Source organism: Aspergillus udagawae (genome assembly GCF_001078395.1).
Source record: "Aspergillus udagawae IFM 46973 DNA, scaffold_2, whole genome shotgun sequence".
NCBI lineage: Eukaryota > Fungi > Ascomycota > Eurotiomycetes > Eurotiales > Aspergillaceae > Aspergillus > Aspergillus udagawae.
In genome coordinates this window covers 3828605-3839527 of record NW_025091265.1, presented here as the reverse complement: position 1 = coordinate 3839527, position 10923 = coordinate 3828605, and the positions used below count along the sequence as shown (strand labels likewise).

Below are 10923 nucleotides of genomic sequence, written 5' to 3'. Positions count from 1 at the left end.
CCCAACCAACATTAGAGGAGATCCAGGTGCTTAGGAAATTCGTCGAGTGCTATGGGACTTCTCATGAATTTAAAGCTGATGACGCTGCTCGGCGTTTAATGTCCCTTTGCCATGAAACCCGCCAGGGTGATAGTGTTGATAAAGGCGAGCGCATTTCATGGTTATTATGGGATACTGGTATTGAGATGCCGCAGTATCAGCCTGCTATTCTAAAGCTGGTAGAAGCAATAAAAGCACTTCCTCAGCTAGATCGGACAGAGGAGCAGATACGTGCTCGGAAATTTGAACAGAAGGGGGAACGGTGGCGGGACATGGAGGCATTTGATGAGATTTGGTGGAAGGCCTGGCAACGTGAGTATTATCCAAGTAACAAATTACTACCCAGGAGGGTCAGGCTAACGGTCCCATTGAAGCCTCACAGGAAATGAGATACCCTGGTGATGCCGTTGACGGCGAGGGCTATTATGCGTTTCCTAATGCCAATGCTTTTCATGCTCATTATATGTCATGCTATTTTGAATCCTGTTCAAGTGAATTAATGGAGGCACTTAAGCTTACTATGTTCACATTGGAACAGGATCCTTGGAACCATATGCCAGAGATCCTAAAGAATGCCACCAATCCTCGTCTAATGAACCATACTTGGCGAATTACTATGCTTAATGTAAGCTAAAAGAATTATCAAGCACTGTACATGACGCTGTTCCTCAAGACATCCTTTTTTTCTGCATATCGCACAGCAAACATGCTTCCCTAACTGACGCTCACCATGCAGCTTCTAGATAGTTTATTCATGTTATTGAAATAACCAAAGCAGGAAGATGTCTTTTAAGATCATGGATCACATTTCCCCAGTCACAATTTCTTTATGGACAGACTAAAGCCGAACCAGGTGGAAAGAGATCCATGGATAACCCTGATGGGACTCTTCTTGTTTCATACTCATCTCTGATCGCTCCAAGCACAATTAGCGGCCGACTTGCTTTTTTGCCTCTAATCTAGTTAGCCTGTGCGATGTCTGCCCTGTTTCAGGCGCACTCTGCCTCAGCCTGGTTGGTCACGTGAGTGCTAATTCGACCAGGTGATAAATCGGCTCGTTGCGCTTCCTAGCTGCATACAGGAGACCAAAGGCAGCAAAACGGCGAGAACACATCTCTATCAACACGGTATCTTAAACAATGGCGTCTCGCGGAAAGAAATCTCTCCGACCTGAGGAACAGCAGCGCCTGATGGATGAATATGGGATCTCTTTTGATGGTCCCTTACTTCCGCGTGACTGGCCTATTCAGTACAGAGAGAACTTTGCCAAGGTCCGCCAGATTAAACAAGTGACCTATGATGATTATGGGAGAGACAGCAGATTAGATCACCGATTGACGGTCTTGTCCACCGTTATGCATATCAAGCAAGAGGCCGCCAAGCTCCGTAGCGAGGCGTATCGGTGTCGTAGGCAACGGGTCAATGAAGACACATGGAGGTCGTCGACCGAGAATTTTATTACCTCCAGGTTCAAGGCTGAGGTTGTATGGTGAGTGAACCCAGGAATAGCCTGTGACTTTGTCTGTTGCTCGTACGAGGCGTGGCTAAGGGTGGATGACCCAGTCGGAAATGCCGCAAGCGGTTCTGGGAAGCGGACTTCCAGGCTGTGCAAACCGAGTGGGCCGTAGCAGCTGAAGATTTACGGGAAAGACGCGCGAAAAGGTTACCATGCACTTGCAGCAACGAGGAGAGGATGTTAGTTGATATGTACGTAACTGGCCGGGATCCTATTGATATCATAGGGGGAGGGATAATGATGTCGACACTAACAGCCAGCAGTCATGATGCAGGTTCTAATCATTTGTTTTCAGATCGGTCGGGAACACTCTTCCTATATCACAGTGAGGATCGCCGACTCCTTGAACAAGGTGTTTCCCCGCGAAAACCGGATCGCATCATCGGCCTGGAGCATACCGCCAGCCTGAAACAACTGCTACCCAGATCTCAGTCGCTGAGACACAGCCCCTTTACGGATGGCCTTGTGTCATATCCCTTTGTTCTAATTGAAGCGAAATCGGAGAAAGGCAGCCCCGGGTTTGAGTCGGTTGAACGACAGAGCGCATTCCCTCTGAGAACGTTGCTGAAGCTCCAGCAAGATCTACAACAAGTGAACCAGGTTTCCATCAGTCCGTTGGTATGGTTCATGGCTAACCAAGGGGATGAATGGCGAGTGTATGCGTGCATTGTCGATGGGACAAGATATGTTCGTGCCTACGATCCATGGACTATTTGGTGCTTGAACTGATTGGATGGTGCTGCAGAGAATCATCGACTTATGGCACGGATGCATGCTTTCACTTGATGATGCCCTGCAGATGTTGCTTATTGTCGATCACATATGTGATTGGGCGCGGGATATCTTTCGGCCAAACATCCTCCGCTGTCTCAGTGGCCGCGATGACGTTTGGCGGGACGAGACGCCTGCGTCTATTTACCCAGAGTGCCCGCCTCGCGCTGACCCGAGGTCAGATACTGCGACGCTAACAAGTCTCCGGTCTATCACCAGACGGACTCATAGTTTGTCTCTAGACCCGGCCCCGAGAGATTCGCAAGTCAATGGCTTTGCCGATCTTCGATCGGAAGACCTCGAAGGCCGTTCTGATATTGTATTTCATGAGGAACCTCACCCATATTTACGATACTCACAAAGCAGTAGTCATCTGCCTCCTTGGAGACAACATGCCACCATTCGTCACTCAGACATGGTTCATTTCTCTTTCCACATATTATCTATCCCGGAAGATGCGTCCCAGATTCAAAAGGCGCTAGAATCGCTGGGTGAGTCGAGCTCGAGTTTACACGACACTTGTTCCGTGCTGTTGCAGTTGATGGACGATGTGGAAAGCGTCACAGTCACCATGAACGCCATCTACCAACTAGAGGCGATGTGGACTGACCGGCCGCACTCCCCAAATGCTCTTGCCGATCATCCTGTCCGTGCTCGGGTTCTATTCAGTACCTATCTCCGCGAGGACTGGCAAGTGGTTAGAGAGATCCATTGCATCGTAGCATCTCGATTCGCCCTTCGCACACTGGCGCTTGTGGCCACCGGGAGGAACCTCGTCACGCCACACCTAGGCAATATTCCGGACATTACCGTTGACACAGACGGAGTGCGTGCGCTCCGTCGCTTCTCGGGGAGCGATTCGCTGGCCGCTGCTCTTTCAGCAGCGTATCTTCGTTTGGTTACAAATGTATCTGAAGCCACGGAGACCAATTCATGTTGGACCTTGCGCGGTCTGACTGAAGAGAACTTGATGTTCAATTTTGAAAAGAAAATCGCGTTAAAGCAGGCAGGCAACCCAACCTCGGTGAAACATGAGGCGATTGCATGCGGTTCCAGCGTACCCATTGAACTTAAGAGTCTATATGGCTCGACTGAAGGTTTGGACCGTACAGGTGCTATTCTGATCAAAAAGCCTCTTTTTTGGACCACAGAGTCGCCAGGGTTCTGCCTCATGGTGCTGGATGGCACATCTTTTACGAATCCATTTGAACTAGGTCTTAAGTTATCGCTCGTCTGCGAAGTTCCGAAGCCGAATATATACATTACAGGGTCGGAAAAGGGAAAGCAGGCGAACCCATTATCACATCGTGATGAGATTGGTATTTCACGCTGGATACAGATACTATCAGGTCGACTACCAGATGATGCACCATGGTTCATTGACTAAGGCAATACTGCCCGCTAAAGAACGCCTCAAGCAACAATCTCCCGTCGCAAGTCTAACAAATATAAGCTGAATTATTGAGAGTAAGCATGTCATATATAGAAATGTTCATCGTGGCTCTGCAACCACGACCGCTTTTGTAAGTCGTTCACATTCGTCTCGATCAGAAGGATGACGTTGCACAAACGTATTGCTGTCCACTCGCATACGATCAGACCTCCACAAATATAGAGACGGCAGTAAGCAGAGTTTAACCTCTAGATCATGCGTGGTAGAGGCATATGTTGTCATATCGCTGCCCTGCACCGTCTCTGGCTTCGTCTGCTCTGCTAGGAAGGGCGTCCGAGGGGGGTAAAGGACCGCCTCGAATTGGTACGTGCTCAGCATGGACTTATACTTGATTTCGAGAGCAAGTTGAAATATTTTGATCATTTTATATCGGGTGCTCATCCAGATGCGCTCATCAACGCCCCAAGTGTAGAAACGATCAGCTGAAGGAACTCCGTACGATCCTGCGGAATGCACCGCTACGCTTTCGTCGTTCCGGAAAAGCCGAGAAAGGAGCTTCGACAGCCGACAGGCGAGTGACTCGGCTTGTCGAGGAAGTATGTTGTCTTGGAACAGCGGACTTTTGAAAAGTGATTGATGCGCGGCAAAATCCAGGTTCCGAAGGGCAACCTCTCCATCTAGCGCCTTGTTAGCATTGTTTATATCAAAAAAGGAATCCGTTGCCAAAGGGGGAGACAGAGAAGGGCCGTAGCAGTAAGCCAGAATAGAGGGAAGGCAAGAGGAAGATCAAGGATAGTGCACTTATTGTTTTTAGATGGCTCCTGTACTCATTCAAGAGCACTGAGTCTGTCAGACTCATACCGGGAAGCTCAGCATGAAAGACCCATCTGCAGAGAGTGGCCGCAGTCAAAGCACGTACAACTGACTGCAAACTTAATTTGGACAGCTGAATTCGCATTTTCTCTGTGGATACCCGCTCCTGTGGGGTCAGCCCCAATATTATTCGAATAAGTCCGGTAAGGTCCGCGTCCTTGTCGAGGTTCGGGGCCTCAAAGTGGTCAATGTTATCGTGATCTAAGAGTAGCTGCTTCATGTAGAAATCGATATCGTCCATTGTCTCGTCGATCCATTTTCGGTTCCAAGGTCGTATCTCGCCTGTTGACGAGAGCTGAGTAAACCTTCCCACATCTCTGGCTATGTCCAATTTCCTCTGCAAGTATGCGATCCTATCTCCCAGATTCGCCATTTCCGAGACGAGTGACTTACCATTGGCTCGCGCCCCCTCTGCCCGCTCAAGGCTGTGTATACGAGCTTGAGCCACTTCGTCGCGTTCGACAGCTTCGCGCAAACGCATATGCAAGAAGACTATAAAAGATCGAGTATCATTTTGCAGCTCACCCAGTACTCGCACTTGCTCTTGGAGTGCTGCGAGCTCGGACTTTAGAGTTTCCAATACCTCTGTGGTCCGAGGATTTGTTGCTGTTGTTTGATCACTGCCGTTCCTTGTGCTAGGTACGCGCGCTCGCGCTAGGATGATATCCACGTCTGGCATGTTATCCATTGTATCCGTATCGTCTGGGTCAGTTTCTTTTTTGCTTCTGGCCTCGCCATCTTCCTGTGATTCCTGGCTTGAAGCTCTGATTGGAACCTTTTCGTAGTTGAACAAGCTTAGCTCTTGATCTCCGCCGTATCTGCCGGATCCATACCTGTTTAGAAAGACGTTTTCTCTTCCTGCCCTGTCTCAGGGGCCGCTTGGCTTCAGGAAGTCGACTTGATGAAATTACAACGGAGGGAACTTGTAGCTGTGGCCGTTGCCGGGTCGCAGAAGTTGTCTGTCGATTATCCCCCTGATGCTGCGATGGAGTTGCACTGTTTCGAGATACACTCCTCAGACGTCGGGGAAAATTCAGGTCCCTTTCCCTGAGCACAATTACTCTGGCCAAGATAGAGTCCTTTCGCTCCGTCGGCAGGAGAGTCAGAGTCTCGGATCCATGCTCGTGCAATACGGCGACCTTTTGGGCGCTGTCGTCTCCGTAATTCCTCCACAACATATACAATTTCCTCCGACACTGCTCATAGGTGTAGCTGGCATTGCACACTCTGCGAAGGTGCTCGGAAACTGAATCCCTGAAGGCCGCAAAGCCATCCGAACTCTTCTCCAAATTGTAGTCGAGCCACGCCAAAAGCTCGTTCTCCTCGTCGGTGTTCCAGTTCGCGGGCTCCGCATTATGGACTCGTTTAGATCGCGCCATACCGGGTCAATCAGTCCGCTCAGGTGAGCAGATGATATGTGTACAAGCAAAAAGAAAAGGACAATGGCTCCAGTGAGATGTTAAAAAAGGAAAGAGTACGCAAGTGCAAGGCGGAGCAGCGACCATATGCAACTTCACTGCGCCGCAATTTACCTTCCGCCCAATCGGCCCAGGCTCCATTGCTGGTCAGGCGTCTGATACACGCGCCAATGCCCCTTGCGTGAATAACCAAATTTAGCATTGCTAGTACCTCCAATTAAAACAGAGAATGTTCGCGCCGTCCACGTTGAAAGAAGAAGTTCAAAACGACGGATTTCTGGCTAGGTGACATTGTTCAGCTGCGCTTCGTTTTGAGAGCCTTCTTCGTAGTCCCTGCTAGGAGAAGCTCGATGGGCTATCGAAGGGCAGGGTGAGGGATTTTTGTTCTCTGTTTCAGTTCACTCAGCCTTGTTGCTTGAGAGATTCTGACCGAATCTAGTACCTTCCGCTCACTCAGCTCTGCAGAGACCTTGCCGGTACAGAGTCAGTTATATGCTTCCCTGTGCCAAAAGAATTTCTCCCTCACCCTCATCCTTGAACCTAGCACTGATCAGGAAAACGAATATCCAGATTTCGTCTTCCGCAACCATGCGTCCCACGTTCGTACCGGCTTTCTCGAACGATTCTTTAGACGACGTCATTGAGTCAATCAATCAATCATCAACCCGTGCTGAGTTGCCAGCGGCAAACGGTACAGACGATGGGAATGAGGGACAGCCGCCCAGACAGTTCATAGTTGCGGTGGATTTTGGAACAACGTTCTCCGCAGTGGCGTACACAGTCCTTAGACCGGGCGATGAGAGAACATTTGTAGATATCCACCAGATTTCATGCATTTCGGACTACGACGATGCAGGTGAGAGTGTGCGAGGGTTAACAATGGAAGTGCCCACGGAAACGTGCTATCCTCTTAGACCCAGACCCTCTCAAGCGGGTTCTGGTGAGATGATGGATCTTGACGCTGCCATAACAACCGCCCCTATCGATACGGATCAAATCGTTCGTTGGGGGTTCTCCGTACCTGAACATTTCAAAACACCGGATGCAGATCGCAGCAACTTGCGGAGAATCACCCGTTCCAAGTTGCTGTTGGACAAGACTGATTTCACTAGGGAGCTCCGCGAACAACTCCAGATTACTGCAAAGGAACTGGAGGCATTAAAGATTATCACCAGCAGCCTCGATTTAATCGTTGACTTCTTAAGGCACTTGCTTACGCATACCAAAGCTCAACTCATCAAATCGCATGGTTTCAATGACAGAGACTCAGTCGAATGGGTGCTCTGTGTTCCGGTAGTCTGGCGAAGACGGGCAGTGAGAAAAATGCAAGATGCATTAATTGAAGCCAGTCGTCGATCGCTCTTCGGTCGAACCATATCAAACAGTGTGGAGAATCTCTACATCGTCTCCGAGCCAGAGGCTGCTGCTGCCCATGTTTTGGCATCCACTCGAGAGGTTAAGGTAGCATAACCCCGTTATAATGCCAACATTCACCCAGATTGTCTAACTCCATTTTCCCTGATGGGGCAAAATGCACAAGTACAATAGGCCGGAGACTCTTTCATGATTCTTGACGCCGGGGGCGGGACTGTCGACGCCGTGATATATAAATTGAGAAACACTGAACCTCTGCAGTTGGAAAGGGAGGCGGTGAAACCGGAAGGTGCGTTGTAAGTCTTACATTGACGAACCAGGCCGCTGAAGATCCTACATCACCTTAGGTGCTCTATGTGGCTCTAGTTATTTGAATGAACGATTTGAAGGGATGTTGCAAAACAGATTAAGGGATGAAACCTACCTCACTTCTCCCACGATAACCATGGAGGGAATCATTGCATTCCAAGTATGGGAATTTGAAACCAAAGTCAAAAGGAATTGCGATATTACGGATAACAATTACACAGGCTACGAGTTCTTCATACAAGGGCTCAAGGCGAATCCAGAAAAGAAGTTCAAAGATCACCGAATGAAACTGGATAGGTAAGTAATCTTGGGCCAAGGGCCGCTCAGATTATAAATTATGACGCTGGAACTCTGACGGCCTGGACTCCAGGAACGATTTCAAAGATATTTTCCGTCCTTGTTTGGAGGGCGTCGCCCAGCTCATGCTTAGACAGCTCGAGTCAGCCCGCAGAAGTGGGATCATCGTTAAGGTACGCCTGAGCATTGCTCTGAAATTTGCCTTCTAGCCAGTTTTCCAGGCTATTCACAACCGGCCTAGAAAGTCTTACTCATTGGGGGGTTTGCTGCGTCGCCTTCCCTGCATCACTATCTTCGGGGGATCTTGGACACGAGGTCAACCTCGATTGTCGGTTCACCTGTAGGGCTCTTGCGCCCTAACATCCGGTGAGTTCATCTTGAATGCTTACGGCAAACCAGAGACTAATTGTCCCAAATGCCACAGCGACACTGCGGTTGCTTCTGGTGCGGTTCTCCGGGCTCTCAACCGAGAACTAGGTCCGGTTAGGATTATCCAATCAAGCTACGGTTACCTGCGCACCGAGCCCTGGGAGCCTGATGCTATTGAGGCTCATGGCTCAAGCAGACCTAAGCAGGCTGATCCGAATGACGGAGACTTATACGTGAAGAATACCATATGTTGGGTTTTGAAGAAGGTATGGCAACGGAGAGCGGGCTAAGACTATCATTGGCTGACACGGTTCACGCCTATAGGGAGATGAAGTACCGCCGTTTAGGGAATTCAGGTTTCGAACCATGTTCACATTCCCAGTGAACACAAAGCAGAGGTTTAAGTGCAACCAACTTCTGTATGTCTCGGACAGGCGTCACGAGAGCCATTACAGGCGACGCCACAAAAACAATAAAGGTAGAAAGCGGCCTTCACACCTTCCCTACATACCTTCCCCTCCTTTTTCGCCGTTTGATAACGATGGGAATGCCTTATTGCTGATCTTTGAGTTTCTTTACTAGGGGCTAAAGTGGCGGGCCAGATAGAAGTTGATATGACTTTCTTGCGTACCGAGGGCCACATCAAGCCAGTCAAACCGGATAATTTGCTTGGCAGACGCCATTACCGCGTTGAATATGACCTTGTCATGATCGTCGATGGTTACAATATAAAATATGAGGCGCGCTGGGATAATGGCCAAGGAGAACAAGTTCTCGCAGAGAAGCAAATCAATATTGCCGCGGCCTTTGCCAGTCTCGAATCTGAGGATGAGTCGGAAGAGGACGAAGAGGAGTATCTTAGTGACTGACTGATGCGGTCTGGAGCAATTCAATAGTCATCTTTTTAGACTGTTCAGGACCTACCTCAATGTACTCAATGGCACCACACACGTTCCGGATGTTTGCTCTATCCCACCAAAGCTCACCGAAAGCTCTCTATAAACAAAATAGCACATCCCAAGCCATCTTATAATAGCGTAGCGGAGTAGCCTTCACCCTTTTCTCTTCGATGTGGCCAGCACCTAGCGAGATTGAGTGGTCGGCGGACCGGTGGACGAGACATCCCTCAGGACCCTGACATGCAGCAACTGCTAAGTATGCACTAGAATGGGGTCCAAAGTAACGAAGAAGTCCAGGTCCTGAGGCTCAATCCAGTGATGGGTAATATCGAATACACTACCACATGACATACCTGTGAGGAGGGCGCCGTTCTACCCTGGGACCTCTAATATTTCGGCAACAAGGCCGTCTTGGCCGACAACTATTGACGGAGTTAAATGGTACACAGGAAAGAATGGTTGACTTAGATGAATAATACCTCGACCGCGAATGACTAGCCTCTCTCCTATTTCCGCGTTCACCTTGAGATTAATATGGAATCCAGAAGGTCAACTGACATTATAGGATTAGGTCAAATTGTGGGAGAGAGTCTCCCTTTCTGACTATTAAGCTGGACTGGCAACAGCCTGCGTCTATGTAGCATTCTGACGTGCAGTTTAAATACTCACTGAGTCATTACATCAAAAAGACTGCAATATAGCCCTTTCATGATTAGTAGTAGCCCTATGTTGCGGCACGCATATAGGACGCGCCATAGAACCACCCACGCCCTATGTTCTAACAATGAGTGTTTTGACTGCAGTACCTCTTTAGTAGACCTGCTTGATCATTTCAGACCAGAGTACCCCATAGACAGCTTAAGGAGACGATTCGGACAGGCAGCGATAGTAGGTACCGGAGATAAGTTTCAATCAGATAGTATGTATCTAGGTAGCCATGGGCAGTTATGATCGCACATTACAACAATTGAACAGACCTTGACAGAACTAGATAACCGTTCCCTTGACCTGCTTCCTGTCAACATTGTAGTTCATCCACATAGCAATAGCCGGGAATGCAACACAATAACAGTGGCCGGCCGTGATACTTTCGTATTTCCGACTCTCCTTCCAAGCATGATTGATCGCGTTCCTGGCCGCACTGCCAGGCGGGTACACGACTTGCGCAGTCGAACCACCAAGCTAAATAGCAGTGTAGTCGGTCTCTGTGTCATCTAGAAGCAAACGGAACAGATCCTGCGGGAAGGTGTTGGAGTAGATGGCCACGGCAACGGCGTAGCCGATCGCCTGCCAAAGCTCCCAGACACGGCGCCTAGCACATCAGCGGCGCGCTAAAATGCAGGCATCTTCTTGAGTGTTTGGTCTGGCGGATCTAGCTGCGAAGCCATTGGGACCATTACAAGAGGCGATCACGATAATCCCGAGGATGAAGACACCGACAAAAAGGAGAGCCGTCGGCCTGGCTTCAAGAGGGTGAGCGTTTTGGCGATAGGCAGCTGTAGCACTCCACCGATGATAGCTGAGAGGATATTAGCCTGGGAGACTTGGAGCCAATGAGAAGCCTGCATAAGCGTCATAGATCATATTGTTGCTAATGGAAGATTGCAGGGCGAGAACAAAGAAAAAAAACCCAGATCCAATACAACGGTATCCGTTAACTGGCTG

General features: G+C 49.2%; 3 protein-coding genes across 3 annotated transcripts; 2 read left to right on the top strand and 1 right to left on the bottom strand.

Annotated features, from left to right (window-relative positions):
- Positions 1-1178: 1178 nt before the first annotated feature.
- Aud_003660 (uncharacterized protein) lies at positions 1179-3713 on the top strand (the record flags this gene model as incomplete). Its single annotated transcript, XM_043288607.1, has 4 exons — positions 1179-1528; positions 1603-1746; positions 1819-2242; positions 2301-3713. 4 exons carry the CDS (start codon positions 1179-1181, stop codon positions 3711-3713), a joined length of 2331 nt encoding a protein of 776 aa, XP_043144542.1.
- A 105-nt stretch (positions 3714-3818) lies between these two features.
- Positions 3819-5971, bottom strand: Aud_003659 (uncharacterized protein; the record flags this gene model as incomplete). Its single annotated transcript, XM_043288606.1, has 3 exons — positions 3819-4396; positions 4581-5367; positions 5426-5971. The coding sequence occupies 3 exons, from the start codon at positions 5969-5971 to the stop codon at positions 3819-3821; spliced, it is 1911 nt and encodes a 636-aa protein (XP_043144541.1).
- Positions 5972-6598: 627 nt separating this feature from the next.
- Aud_003658 (Hsp70 family protein) lies at positions 6599-9228 on the top strand (the record flags this gene model as incomplete). The annotated part of the gene is made up of 8 exons (XM_043288605.1): positions 6599-7471; positions 7559-7673; positions 7732-7990; positions 8064-8163; positions 8232-8356; positions 8415-8625; positions 8684-8837; positions 8942-9228. 8 exons carry the CDS (start codon positions 6599-6601, stop codon positions 9226-9228), a joined length of 2124 nt encoding a protein of 707 aa, XP_043144540.1.
- Positions 9229-10923: the final 1695 nt, after the last annotated feature.